We start from the raw sequence: 16,035 nt of genomic DNA, 5'->3' as shown, positions 1-16,035 counted from the left end.
TATTTAATTTGATTCTGAGAAAGAGGCTGTCTTGTGTCAGCTGCTATTCTTGCAAGCGTGGTAAATTCAGAACATTTGTTGTGATAATTTTTGAGTTTTCTTTGCTTAAATTACGTTGTAATTTGTAGTGATGTTACAGTGTAATATACATTGTCATTTCCATCATTAATAGTGGAGTGAACTTCATAAGCATAATAGTTTCATTTTGCCATAGAAGTAGGAACAGGACTGGAGATTACACTTGAATTATGTTCAAGTAGAAAACTATTCTGCCGACCGGGTTAGCCGAGTGGGTAAAGTACCTACCCGGCAACCCAAAGGTCGCGGGTTCGATTCCCGCCTCGGGCTTGGATCAAAGTACTGCAAAAACCTTGGGAGGTGCAATATGGCCACAGAAGCCGATGCGCCAACAACTACCAAATCAAAAAAAAAACAACTATCCTCCAAATTAATTATTAATTACACTAGCCAACACATTTTTTACCTCCAAGAACTTAAATGCTGTTTTTAACCAATTTTCATGTGTAGATTTCAAAAATCGTGATAGTTTCACATCACGTCACAGTTATTAAATGTAGAGGGAGTTATGTTTTACCAAAATATGCCAGTTTTGCATAATCTAGCCAGTAATGTATGACATACTGATTTAATTTTAAGAGATATAAGCTAATTCTCTTAATTTTAGCAATCGATTCTGGCCTCTGTTTTCTTGTGATAAACATAATCAGACTTCTGCCTATGGTTCTTAGGTTCAAATTCCCATGCAACAATTTACACTTTGAAGAGAGCACACAGCATTTTTGATGAAGAATTTTGTAGGCTGTGACAAGGTTTTCCAAATATTAACTGATTGTGACATGTTCTCAGGGTTGTAAATCTATCTACCAAACAGTAATGGGCAAGGTAATAGTGATAAAGTTCAAGTTAAGGATTCCCCAGATGCCTCCACTTAACAAGATTTCGACTATTGGCCAGTAAGTTCACGTTGTGAGGTACATTTAGTCAAACAAGATGAGTTGAATGATTTGGCTCAAGACTTAAATTTGCTGAACGAACAAGCTGAACTGTTAGGTTCTAGGTTACAGCAGTGGAATATACTTGCAGCAGGAACAAATATTTAAGTGTTTTGAAAAAGACATGAAAAGTGTTCGAAATATTTTGCTACGGAGGACAGTATGTGTTTTTGCAAAGACATTATTGGAGTTCTGAAAAAGTCTAGGTGTCGTGCATAAGTCAAATGAATGGCGTTTATTCAAAAATGCCTCAAAATTAAGTTTAAAAGCAGTTTTTCTTCATAATGGCAACAAATTTCAACAGTTCCTGTGTTTCATTCAGTTGGACTTAGAGAAAACCATGAAAGTATGTCTAAGGTTCTACATGCTATAAAATACCAGGACTATGGTTGAAACATATGCAGTGATCTTAAGGTTATTGGTTTGCAGGAGGGTGTCACAAAGTGTTTTTCATGTTTATGGGAGAGCCGTGAGACAAGAACATTGTTGTGCAACATTGGGACAAGTTGGATAAGTTCATACTAGGACAATGCAATTTAAAATATATTCCTTTAGTGCAATCAAACAAGGTTCTTCCACCCCTGCACATCAAACTTGGATTAATGAAAAATTTTGTGAAGGGACTAGATAAAGTAACAGATTTGCATACTTGAGAAGTGTGTGTGTTTCCTAATTTAACATATGCCAAAGTTAAGGAAGGAATTTTCGTAGGACCACAAATTAGGAAACTCCTGAAAGACGGTGTGTTTGAAACCCAGTTAAAGGATGTTGAATTGGTAGCTTGGCGATCATGTAAGGTGGTAATACATGGATTTTGGCTAATAGGAAAGAAGAAAACTGTGAAATGTTAGTGTCTAATTTACTTGAGTGCTACAAAAATATGGGCTGTTGAATGTTGTTGAAAATTCATTTTCTTCATTCCCATCTCAAATTTTTCCCTGAAAATCTGGGAGATGCAAGTGATGAACAAGGGGAGCAGTTTCATCAAGATATTTCCACAACGGAAAAGTGGTACCAAGGTCGCTGGGATCCTGTAATGATGGGGGGATTATTGCTGGTTCCTTGTGAGGGAGAGCAAACAGGAATACAAGAGAAAATCCCTTAGTAGCAAACATTTTTAAGGACAATTACTGGTAAGCTGATTATACATTATTGAAATATAACTATTTTGCTATGATTTATGATAATTTTTCTGAAGTGAAATGAGTTGTGGAGAACGTATAATATTTTTTTACGCTTGTATTACAAACTTGAATTATACGTATATATCCCTTTATTTTAACATTAAACGCTGGTACATCTTTTGATGTGGACATGATAGAGACTTTTTATGGCAATTTTGCTTGTTATTTTGTTATTTGCTTGCACTGTGTGTGTGTGTGTGTGTGGGGCATATATGTAGAACTGACTATACCAGGACATAATGCCAGAAGATATGTCCATATGTGTGAGGAAATTAAGGATCAAATTTTTGGATAAATTTGAGTACTTTAAAAAACGGATCAGTGCCCCCAAATGAATTAAATCAAGGAACTTATTGACTATTCAATTGCCTTGGTGGATCTGGCTGCACAGCAGGACAATCATAAGCAGAAGAAAACTGGTCCACAGGAGGTAATTTCTGCTAGCTCTAATAAGAGGAAAACAATATTTTATGCAATAAGGATAGGTGAAATAGGACCAGGGTATGGCTGCTAGGCATAAAAGGTGATACCAATGTACATGTTGGTAATAATGGTGCTAAGCATACACAATAAAACTAAATCCTCTTTGGTAAAAATCTGGGGGGTGAGGGCACATTATCTGCCAGGCCACTAGAAACTCTAATATCCCATTATATTTGTCTCTTGGGCAAGCACCAGTTTCTTCAGTGATTCAAATTCATATAATAATTTACAAAGTTTTAATTTGAGATCAGGACACTCCTTATATTAGAAACAAAGAAAAGAATCAGTTGAGCTAAGATTATCAACTAGATCAACCTCTGAATACATACCAGAGGATATGCAATTAATCAGCTCATTACTCATAATTGCCTATCACTGTTTCCATCTGAATGTTGAGAAAAAGATAATGCAACTTAGGACTGAATTTGAAGTTTCTGCAATTTTTCCCCAACATGATAGGAAGTTTATAAACGAGAGCCTTGTCATCCAGTTAGCATTAGTAGAAGCATATGATGCAAGAAAGCAAGCTTATACAGCATCAGCCAAAAAAAAAAAAAAAAAAACTTCCCATTTCACCCATCCATTTACTCCAAAAGTTTGTCCAGTTCTTCCTTGAATTTATTTTAAGCTATCAACTTCCACAACGACTGATGGAAGTTTGTTCCAGCAATCAACATCCGCTGGCTAAAGGCAAATTTCTGCACATCTATTATACAACTGTCTTTCCACAATTTAAATTTATGCCCCTTCAGATGCATAATCTGAGTAAGAGGTAGAATCCCATCAGCACTGAATTTGCTCAAACCATACAAGGCCTTATACACACCACAATCAGAATCACCTCGTAGGTGCCTAGTCTCCAGATTGCAATTTGCAGAACTGAAGCCTTTCTTGAAAAGAACACCCCTTTGTTCTGCTCACCAGTCTCATTGCCCTTCTCTGTACTCATTCCAGCTCTACATCCTTCCTAAATTGATGCCTCCAGACCCGTATGCAGTATTCGAAGTGTGGCCTGACCATTGCCTTATACAAGGTTGGCCATGGAGAAATTGTGCAAGGTTCATGGGGCAAAATTTTAATAAAAGCGATTGTTTTAATAGAATTGGGATACATCTGATTAGAAGGGGGGGAGCAAAATATTTTCTAATACTACAAGGCAAAGTTAGGTTGTTCAGATATAACTAGTTATGCAACTATCTAGCTGTTTAACGACGGCCATAAAGAGGTGAAACAGATTCTTACATTGCTTCTATTGAGCCATTTAGTAGTGTAAGAAGTGTGGAGTGGTTATAAATGCCTACTAGGAGGTCCACACGATATAGTTATATGGACTGTGTTAGAATTACTGATCCAGTAGTGCAGTAAATAAATTTAGTAGTAGTAGTAGCGGCAAACGATACAAGAAAACGAGCTTATACAGAATTAATTAAAAAAAAAAAAAAAAAAAAAAAATTTAACAAAAAGGGACTGTTTTAATAGAATTGGGATACACCTGATTAGAATGGGGGGGAGCAAAATATTTTCTAATACTACAAGGCAAAGTTAGGTTGTTCAGATATAACTAGTTATGCAAACTACCTAGCTGTTTAACGATGGCCATAAAAAGCATGCTTCCACAACACCAGATGGAAGTTTGTTTCAACAATTAATTACCCTCTAGCTGAAGGTAAGTTTCTGCACATCTATCCTACAACCATCCTTCCCCATTTTGAATTTATGCCCCCTCCCCTATGTAGCAAGAGGAATGATTCCATCAGCTTTCCCAATCCACTCAGAGCCTTAAATACCTCAACCAAATCTCCTTGCAGGTGCTTAATCTCTAAATGCTGCAATTTGCAGAACTGAAGCCTCTCCTAGTAAGAGTACCCTTTTATTCCTCCACTTAATCCCATTTCTATTCTCTGCACTCATTCCAACAGACCCAAATCCTTCCTAAAATGATCTTCCAGACCTGTATGCAAGATGTACTCAAGATGTATTGTCTTACATAATGGGATAATCATCTCCTTGTCCCTGCTGGCAAAATTCCTGTATATCATTAACAAAATCCCATAAACTGTCCTGGCAGCCTGTCTGCACTGTTTAGAAAACTTCATATCTGGCTGCACAATTATCCCTAAGTCTTTTTTATTCTCAACTGCACTGAGTATGGTACCACACAGCAGGTGCAATCTGGAATTGCTGTTTCCCATATGGAGTACCTTTTATTTGTCAATATTAAACATAAGTTGTCACTTCTCAGCCCATCATCCTAATTTATCTAGATTGTGTTGCAGTGGAAAAACACATGTATACAGGAATTTTGCTAGCAGTGACAGGGAGGTGATTATCCCCTTGTATAAGGCAATGGTCAAGCCACATCTTAAGCACTGCATACAGGTCTGGAGGCCTCAATTTAGGAAGGATGTGGAGCTGCTAGAATGAGTACAGAGACGGACAACGAGATTGGTGAGTAGAACAAAGGGGTGCTCTTACCGAGAAAGGCTTCAGTTCTGCAAATTGCACTCTGGAGACTAGGCACCTGCGAGGTGATCTGGATTAGGTGTTTAAAGCTTTGATTGGATTGAGCAAGTTCAGTGCTGATGGGATTCTTCCTCTTGCTCAGAAACCTGCCATTAAGATAGCAGAGAAAAACCTTCTGAAAAAGGGGTGACAGAAAAGGAAACATGCCTGGATGACAGAGGAGATATTAGAGCTGATGGAAAAGAGAAGTTACAAATCAGACATGAACAAAAATATAAGGAGATAAGTTATAAAACTGAATGGAAGATCAAGGAAGCTAAGGGCCTATGGCTGGAAGAAAGATCCAAGAAATTGAGGAACTGCAGAAAAGGCATGATTATTCTAATCCGCATAGAAAAGTAAAGGAGATGGCTGGATTGTACAAAAAGAAAAAATTCTGAGCTGGGAAAAGTATATATCACAGTTGTTCAAAGAGAATGAAGAGACAAAAGGAAGCATGAAGGAAATTGATCTTGATATTTGGTGAGGTGAAGAAGGCTTTGAAAATGGCAAAGAGTGATAAGACTGCTGGAGAGGATGGAATAGTGACAGAATATCTAAACTTGCTGGGTGAAAATAGCATCAAGGCTCTGACACATCTGCTCAACAAAGTTTGACTCAGGGAAGATTCCTCAGGATTGGTTGAAATCAACTTTCATACCATTATCAAAAAAGCCAAATGCAAAGAAGTCATACATTAAAGTTATTTTTAAGAATAATTTATCTTTGCATCCAGGGTAAATGGAAAAGGGAATAGGGAAGACTCAGTTTGGATTTAGGAAGGGTGTAGGTACCAGAGAAGCTATGTTCAGTCTTTTGGTATTAATAGAAAGATGTCTGGAAATGCAACAAGATGTCTATGTTTGTTTCATAGACTATGAAAAAGCAATTAACAAAGTTTAACATAGAAAATTGTTTGCTATCCTGCACCAGATAAACCTAGACAGCAAAGACATCCAAATAATTGAGAATCTGTACTGTAATCAGTGTGGTGGTGAAAGGTGAGCTGACAGAATAAATTATGATAAAGAGGTGTTCGACAGGGATGCTTTCTCTCTCCATTACTGTTCAATCTCTATTCTTAAAAAAGTTATAGAGGCAGTGGAAGATAGAGCAAAAGGAATTGTTTTAAATGGAGCAGTCAAAAATAATATTTGACTGCTCCATTTTAAAAACTCATGGAAATAGTTAATGGAGAAAGTAATAAGATGGGTCTTCGGATAAATCCCAGTAAGGCTAAATGGATGGTAGTTAGCCCCAAAGAATTATACAAACCTCACACTGAAGTTCAATGAGAGACTGATTAAAAAAGTTAAGAGTTATGTCTATTTAGGAAGAGAAATTGACAAAGGGGATGATTCAACTGAAATTAAAAGAAGAGTTTAAATAGCAAGATCAGCCATTCTCAAAATGAAAGGTGTTTTATATAATCTGCAATTGGATCTAAATCTTTGACTAAGAGTAATGGTCCACTCATCTGATCCACTCTACTCTATGGTTGCGAGACTTGGATGTTAAAAGAAAGCAACAATTAAGAAATTGGAGGCATTCAAGATGTTCACATATAGAAGAATATTACGTATTCCATGGACAGCTAAAGTTACAAATGTGAAAGTGTTGAAATCAGTCAGCAGTGAAAGGAAATTGCTGTCTATAATCAAGAAATGAAAAATTTCTTTTTTTGGTCACATTATTAGACATCAAGAAGAATATGCGGTGCTGCAAATCATTGTGAGAGGAAGAAGAAGAATATCATGGCTGGATAATTTGAAGGAATGGACAGGCAAAACTGTGGAACAATTATTTCATGATGTTCACAACAGATGCTGATCACCAACCCCAGATGGGATGGCAACCTATGATGATGATGGTATGCATACAAGATGTGATCAAAAGGTTCAGGGATTGACTTTGTATCTTTGAAATTGCAGCAAGCTGCAACTTGTTGCAACATGTCCGGTAATTCATCTAAGCACAGTAATATATGAAACACATACATAAAACACAGTAATACATGAATCATTTATCTGTAATCAATTTGAATTAGCATGTGTTGGATAGAAGGTGGTGTTTGTATATGCTTTGTCACATTTTAAAATGAGTGATTTTACTGAGCAGCAAAAGTACTTTCTTGTAGTAGTATTTTCTTAATGCTATATATATATATATATATGTGCATTTGTAGCTTCTGTGACCAAAGCTTTAGAGATATTCCAAAATTCTAATTATTAATCTCTCTCTGCTATATGCCCAGCTGATAGAGGCCATGTAGCATCTTAAATTGCCATAAGTCACCTTTCTTGTGCTGTTTAGTTGCCCTAATCAAGGATTTTGAACTCACTCATTTTATAGATGCCAATTCTGATATTACCACAGATACAGTTAAGACTAAATGTACTTGCATAGTTTAATACACTAACTTGAAATTATTTCAGCTTGTTTTCCTAACATTAGCTTCCAACTCTTTCAATTGGCACACCTGCTGGTAACAGCTACTTCAGCAACAAATAAGCACTTTTGAGATTCGTGCAAGCATTACTTTGACCATATCATCAGTTAAACACATATCTATAATATCCCTAACCTATTAACTAGCAGTTTCCTTAAACCCTTAAAATATCCTCAATTCAATGATACTGACAAAAACCCTTACACCACCTTTGTGTGAGCCACACTGATAAAATTCCTCCCCAAAAGCCTTGCAGGGTCCCTCAAATCTTTGATGAATTCACAAGGCTTTCAGCATATAGCCCCCCCCCCCCACACACACACACCATCATGCCTGGGCTGAACTGCACATACATATACATTTGGACCTAACTCTTAGCATTCTTTAGCATGGTCCTATATTTATCTAACAAACATCAGTTCATATATGTTTAACATCATTAGCCCAAATTAATAATAATGCTCTCTTTACCCCTTTTAAAATCTAATTGTCTGTTGTGACATCTTTAGAGAATTTAAATCAACAAAATATTACAGTAATTAACAGTTACAAAAACTTTATCAACTACTGGACTTAAAAATTTAAGCTTAAAAGATAATGTAAATTTACAGAATTTGAGATATGGTACGAATTAAATTTACAAAATATTACAGGAAAGAAGTCCTCAAAATTACCAAAATTAAATTTATAAAATTACAGAAAGAAAAGAAAATTACAAGATATTTAAACAAATTAAAGGAAAACAGTTTATGGTTCCTGCAGAAAATAATGGAATCATATGGATGATAAAGATAAGAAGAGATGGGTTATCTGGACACGTATGAGAGTCTGTTGAACGATTGTGAAGGAAAGAGCTGAAGGAAATAGAGGAAGACCAAGACTATAATATATAAAACAGATAATAAAAAAATGTCAACACTAACTCTTTTTTTTTTTTTTTTGAAATGAAGAAACTGGCAGGAAGACTAAATGAGTGGAGAACTGTATTGGACCAATCTTCAGATTGAAGAAGAAACACTTCGTTATTTATCATATCTACAATGAACAGTGAAGCCATCAACATAAACAAACAATGCAACCAGCCAGAGATCATTTATTCAAACAACTGGGGGGGGGGGAATGGCTGTAACCCACGTTATAAGACAACTATGCTAGAACCGATGTCTATAATTTTTCTCTAATTCAGTGATTCTCTAAAAGTCTAAGAATCCTTTTAATGTTATACTATTGAGCACAATAAACTTAGTTTGTATTCAGTATTTTTTAACAGCTGAAAAAAACCCACATGAAATGAATAGCAAAGTGGCCTTGACATGAATCTGTTGTTTACAACATCATCATCAGTCATTTTCAATCCACTGCAGGATGCCTCTCCAGCAACTTTCCAGTTCCTTCTGTTTTGTGCAATGGCGATCCATTTACTACCCACAAACTCATGAATTTCATCTATCCATCTCCGCCCTTATCTTCCAGGTTTTCTTCTAGCTCCTCTTGGGTACCATTCTGTTATTTTCTTAGTCCATCTGTCATCATGTCTTCAAGCTATGTGTCCTGCCCAAGACCATTTTAGTTCTTTAGTTTTGATAAGAATGTCCTTTACTTGGGTTTTCTGCCTAATCCATGTGTTTCTCTTCTTATCTAACAGTCTGATTCCCAATATAATTCGTTACATTCTTCACTGTGTAGTTCTCAGCTTCTCTTCCATTCTTTTGGTGAGTGCCCAAGTTTCACTTCCATAAGTCATGGTGGGCGAGTATACATTGGTTCATTATTTTACATTTCAGACAAACTGGGATATTGCTCCTTTTACATACAGTACTGTATCTACATTGTACGTGACTGCAAAGCTGCAGGTTACCGGGATAGTGACAGATAAAACAAAATGTTTAATGTATTCACGTATGAACAAACAAAATTTTCAAAAATCCTTTATTTTCACAAAAAACATGTTGCAATAAGTCAACATAAATAAAATTCAAGCAATTTACCTTATTGCTTCTTTAAAAAGTAATTTTTTTCTGTTGTTTTTAAAGGGAGAAGCTTACGAATTAAAGATTTTGCAAATAGTGTTAAAAATATGATCTTACAAAAAATTGTAAGATCATATTTTTTAACAACACTAATTAAAAATCTTTACTTGCTCAACTTCCTGCTATGCTTCTAGCCACACAATCAGTCTCTAACCCTTGTAGTGCTTCCTGATCTATGGGAACATCGACAGACTTCTCCTCCAGTTCTTGTTCTTCCATTTCTACATCGCTTCCCTCTGTCCTTTTCTCATTGGTGATGTGCTTTCAATAATGATTTTGTCTGTTAATAAGTGCTGATAGATCACAATGTATAGCAATTTGTCCCCTGATTTGCTCTTTATTGGTCACAGTTTGATTCTCTCCCTCAGCTGTTCTCAGAAAACCACTTTTTTTCCAACAATTTTGAATTGAATATTTCAGAAAACTCTCCTAAGCAGGACTAATTTTGTATGCTACTTTCTTTAAAGTCAACAGCTTTAAAAATTCAGGAACATCATGATCTGATGAGGACAGCAAAGATAAAAGTATCTCGGGTCTGCAGTTTACCTTAAAAAGCAACGCTAATATTTTTCTCAGAATTTCTTTCAGTGGCAGGGTGAGGCAGAAAGACCTATGGTATAAATAGCAGCATTATATGGGTGAGTGGTGTATTTATACATGTATTTATTTGGAATATACCTTTTGTTTATATTTATCTGGAATATATCTATTTATAGTTACATTTATTTGGATAAACAATATAAGTGTTCTGAAACATCACAGTTATCATTTACAATAAACTTCTATATTAGACTTCAAGTGACATAGCCTCTAAATCAGGCATGTCAAACTGATAGTCCAGCAGCCAACATGGCCCTCAGTCTTATGCCCCTCCAAATGTTTTCAACTTTTACAGCACATTTTACTGCTAAGGTAAATGGTGACATTAAACAAGATACACTAATATAAAATTCACAGGAAGACTCAGCTACTGCTGCCTCATTTCATTTTTTTTTAAAAGAAAGAAATAAATTTTAAGTTATTTTGATTTTCTTTCTCTTTTACTTTTTTCTTTTAAATTTCTTTTTTTATTTTTCTATTAAAAAGAGCTTTACAAAAAGTAGCGCTTTTTAATAGAAAATTGCACTGTTAATTTTTCTTGCTCCAGCACTGCTACTTTCCACGTCATGGTTATTTTTAGAGCCAATTTTCACAGTTTTATTATTATATTAAAGATCTCTAAGAGCACTTTGCATGTTAAAACTGTTTCTGGTCAGAACCTCTTCACCTGGATCACTAGAAACTGTCTTCTGATCTGAACTGCAACTCATGCACTCACATGGCATCTGTTGGATTCATTTTAAATTAATTGAGCTATGATTATCAACTATATCCACCTCTGAATGCATGCCCCACGCAATGCAAGTATTGAACTTATCACTTGTATGGTAATCACCTATGACAGTTCCCATCTGAATCACCTTTGGGTGAAGTATTTGAAGTGGATCTTGTAACAACCATTCTTAAGGTAAGAATTAAAACTTTGAATTAAACTTTATTAATTACAAATTTGCAAAACTCAATTACAAAATACCAAACAAGAATAAATGAGAGAAAGTAATATTAATATTTTTATGGTATTTCTTAGAATTTAAGAGGTCACTCATCACCCAAATTGAAACACATGCTCACATAGCATCTGCCACATAATTCTATAGCTGTTTGCATTTCATGTTTGTAAAGCTGCCAAAACTAAAGAGGAAGAATTCGACAGCTCCCACAGAGACATGCAATTGCTTCCATTACATTTGTTAAATGCTAAACAAAAAATAATTTTTTTTAATATATAGTACAAGGTACAAGCCAAAAGTTTCCAGACTGGCTGTGTGGAGAGCTAACCACATGTAGTATAACAGTACACTGTTAGATACCACTTACAGTGCATGGCTAGTGGTAAAAAAATAAATTGCAGCCATTATCAAACCGCTGCAGGATGGAAGCCTCCTCAACAATTCATGCTGAGGGAAATGGACCATAATCTGCCACGCCAGTCCAGTGCGGGTTGGCAGATCGATCGTATTTAGCAGTCAGGGGCTTGAACCCCAGTCTACTCAAAGAGCATGTGCCACTGCACTCCTGCTCCTGACCACTCGGCTATGGAGCCGTGGTATCTAACACTAACTCACAATGAACTAATTCATTTTGAGTTAGTGTGGCAAGTTTCAAGCCAATAAGACACTGCTTTTGTGCAGTTGATGTTTATATGTTTCTGTCGAGTGTGTCTTGCAATTTTTGTAGCTGAGTAAGATGGTGGACATCAGGGAACAGAGAATTTGCATCACATTTTGTCATAAAACTTCAGAAAACAGCTTAAAGACTTACAATAATGCTTAAACAAACATTTGGTGATTATACAATGGATAAAACACAAACTTTTCAATAGTATTCACATATTCAAAGTGGCCAAAAAATTTTTTGAGGATTTTGAGAACTCAGATCAACTATTGTCAAGTCAGATTGATGAAAACGTTGAAAAAGTGCACCAAGTCATCCAAGAGGATAAATACCATATGATTAATAATATTGGTGACATTCTAGGCCTTGCTCTCGTGGGTAGCATAGTTGGTAGAATCGGCATCCTCCCCACACCGGGGAAAAGACCTGAGTTCGAGTCAATGACAGGAGGAATTTTTATGGGCCTCTTTCACAACGAGGCTGAGTTAGTTGGTCTCAGACGAGAGAGCAGCATGGTTTCCCCAACGGAATCTTTGGTTTTTCATCCAACAAAACAAAATCTATCACAGAACACATGCAGTTTGCAACAGTATATATGGAGCAATAGCATTAGCATTATTAGTGGCATATGATACAAGAAAGCAAAGCTTAAACAGCATAAGCCAAAAAAAAAAAAAAAACACTTCCCATTACAACTATCCATTCATGCCAAAAATATGTCCAGTTCTTCCTTGAGTCTATTTAATCTATCAACTTCTACAATGACAGATGGAAGTTTGTTCCAGCAATCAATCATTCGCTGGCTTAAAGCAAATTTCCACACATCTGTTATGCAACTGTTTTTTCTTAATTTGAATTTATGACCCCTCAAGTGCACAATCTGAGCAAGAGGGAGCATTGACCTTTCTCAAACTATTCAAAGACGTACACCTCAGTGAAATCATCTCACAGGTGCCTAGTCTCCAGATGCTGCAATTTACAAAACTTAATCCCTTTCTTGGTAAGAGCATCCCTTTGTTCTCCTCACCAATCTCATTACCCTTCTCTGTACTCATTCCAGCAGCTCTACATCCTTCCTAAAATGAGGCCTCCAAACGTGTATGGAGTACTCAAGGTGTGGCCTGACCATTGCCTTATACAAAGGGGCAGGCGCCTCTGTAGCCAGGTGGGCAGGAGCAGCAGTGCGTAGCACATGCTTCTTGATTAGACTGGGGTTCGAGCCCATGACCACCAAATACGGAGGATGCAGAAAGGTCAGGGAATGACCACCGCATATCCCCAGAGCAATATGGCTTTAGTTGCTAATGCTCCTAAAAACCAAATAACAAACAAAAACAAAGCAAACCTCCTTATTGCTGCTAGCAAAGTTCCTGTATATCATTGACAAGATCCCATGAGCTGCTCTGGCAGCCTGTCTGCAAAGCTCTGAAAACTTCATATCTGATTGCACAATAACCCCCTGGGCTTTCTCATTCTCCACTACCCTTAGTGTAGTACAGCATGGTTGGCACATTACTCTGAGGCTAGTGCTACCCCTATGCAGTACTTTGCATTTGTCAATGTTAAACTTCAGTTGCCACCTCTCAGCCTATCTGCTCAACTTTTCTAGATCCTGTTGCAGCAGCATACTGTCATTAACAACCCTGCTAACCCTGTATCATCTGCAACCTGGGATATTAAGCCTGATATACCTTCATCAATAACTATAGAAAACAACAATGGCCCCAACACCAAACCCTGGGACCTCCATTAATAACATTAGTCTATGAAGAGCAGTGTCCATTAATAACAACTCTCTGTCTTCTCCTTAACCATCCCTTTATCCATAGCAGTAACTTGCCCTTAATTCCATGCTGCTACAGTTTGTACAGTAGTGTATTATGTGCCAGAGTATCAAAAGCTTTCCTGAAATCCAAGTATATGATATCAAAATTATTTTCTGCATCCAGTTCCTTTGGAACTGCAGTGTAATATCCAATCAAACTGGTCAAGCAAGATTTCCCCTTAACAAATCCATGCTGTGTCTGAATTATTACTGCATTCTTGTGTAGATAAACATTCATTACTTCTTTAACAAGTGATGCCATTATTTTCCCCGGAACAGAAGTTAAGCTAACAGGTCTGTAACTACTCATGTCACCTTTGATTCCTCCCCCACCTTGTGATTTAAAGTGGTGTATATGCATTAATCTTTCATGGCTAATGGCTTCAGTTAGTCTGGTCAATGCACCAGACTAACTGAAGTAATTCGTTAAAACTAATCTGTTGTGAAGCTGTGCAGTTTTGCTACAAATTTGAGACAGCTTGAATTTACATTACAGAAACCATTTATCATACTTTGTGTGGCTGGTTATTACATCATTCCAAACCCATATTTTTTTTTTACTACAATCAAGATGTTATAATTTTTCCCTGACAGTTATACCATCTCTGCCATGTGTTGTCCTTCTGATAAGCTGCAGAAAATATAGGTTACATGCATTTCACACTAAATGCAGAAATCACTCCCTGGGGCCCATGAACTGTGGTAGTAATGCTGTGTTGATTGGAAGAAAAGTGATTTCAATTTTAATATATGTGACCAGGAGCATTGTCAAGGAGTAGCATTTTTTTTTTTTTTTGGAAAGTCATTTCTGTCAGTATAATTTAATAGCTGAGATAAAGACATGTACAAATAAATCACTCTAAAAATACCTTGAGCAACCCCCTGCTTTTTGGCTTGAACATCATATTATGAGTATGCTTTCTTTGTTGGATTTTCTGTCTAATAAAAATGAAGCAAGGGTTTTAACTTTAAATCTCCTGCTGAATTTCCTCCAAGCAAAAAGAAAAAAAAAAAAGTCAGGTAGCCTTTGGTTGTCTTAAAACCATGCATTCACAAGATTTGTTTCCTTCATTCTTCTGAGGCAGCCTGGTTGATTCAGCATAGCCCAAGGAGCAACATCAGTATAAACAGGAAAGGAGTAATCATCCCTCAGCCATCAACAACCTAGATGAAGATCTGATAGGCTAGCTGCAAAAAGGGGGCTAGACAGTTGGCTAAACCAGCTTCCCCTCTGTCAATGGGCTAACTAACAACAGTCTCTCCCTACATGCAACCCAAACAAAGGATATTATCTGGGTCACCAGTATCAAGGCCATACAAGTCAAACAGCATGCAAGTCAAATAACTCATTTTTTCTGGTCTTATGTTTACTTATCATAGGTCTCAAAAATCTTTAAGACCATCAAAGGTCTCAAAAAAGAGATTGTAATGTACATTAAGTTTGAATTCTGTATATTTTTTTGTTTAGGTCTCTGAATTAATAAACATATTAAATACATGCAGTGAAGTCATTTATTTTACTTGACATACTCGGAGACGAATCTCCCAAAGAGAATTCTGTAGTATATAGCAATAAAAAGTAATAAATTGATTTAATAATATATTAGCAAAAATAATTGCAGGTGTTACCTTATTGAAGGTCAGCATCCTTACATTTTTGCCTTGGAGTTGTAGTTCTTCAAACTGAAACATATAGAACTTCATTTTACATGTAAGTGATATTAATAACATAAAACTTACTATTAAAATATGATATTAAATTCAATCCAGTCTGTTGGAAAATTATAATTCTATTATTTCGGCACATTTCAAAATTTGCATAATCACTATTGTACTATGGAGTAAGACACTGATACACTTAAGATAACTACATAAAACTGAATTCCATTCACAGATTAAAGAAAGTATGTCTACATTTAAGGGCTGGACATGGTCCAGTGGCCACAAACAAGGAGGATTCAAGTTTGAGCCTGTACACTGCCACAAAAAATGCACAGCCCATTGTGAACTGTGGGCAATAGAAAAATCTAACTGTCCTCAATAAAATTCAATATGTATGTAGTCATAACAGATATGTAAACTCTTCTGGCTTCAGCAATATCAAGAATAAGTGGAATTTATTTTTTTTATTTTGACAAAAATAACATCTCTTAACATTTCAATAAATATGTACAAACACTTCAACTTATGGTGATTATTATTGTGTACAGAAAGGAAAAATATGGCAGGAGTGTGGGGGAAGAGTGAGAAATGCTTTTAGTTAAAAATCACAAAGACTCCAAAACAGTACAAACAGTACATACCCATTGCCAGTGTAATACTGCATCAATCTGGT

At 36.2% G+C, this 16,035-nt stretch overlaps 1 protein-coding gene across 1 annotated transcript in view; it reads right to left on the bottom strand.

Annotated features, from left to right (window-relative positions):
* The window catches only part of LOC150077313 (uncharacterized), a 123,593-nt gene that overhangs the window by 13,593 nt on the left and 93,965 nt on the right, over positions 1-16,035 (bottom strand). The window contains exon 5 of the mRNA XM_090385854.1: positions 15,330-15,383. Within this exon, the coding sequence (XP_090241980.1) occupies positions 15,330-15,383 (54 nt within the window). The remainder of the gene's footprint in view (positions 1-15,329; positions 15,384-16,035) is intronic.

This window comes from Mastigoproctus giganteus, chromosome 12 (genome assembly GCF_048544385.1).
Source record: "Mastigoproctus giganteus isolate SK-2022 chromosome 12, ASM4854438v1, whole genome shotgun sequence".
Lineage (NCBI taxonomy): Eukaryota > Metazoa > Arthropoda > Arachnida > Uropygi > Thelyphonidae > Mastigoproctus > Mastigoproctus giganteus.
This window is presented reverse-complemented; position numbering and strand designations above follow the sequence as displayed.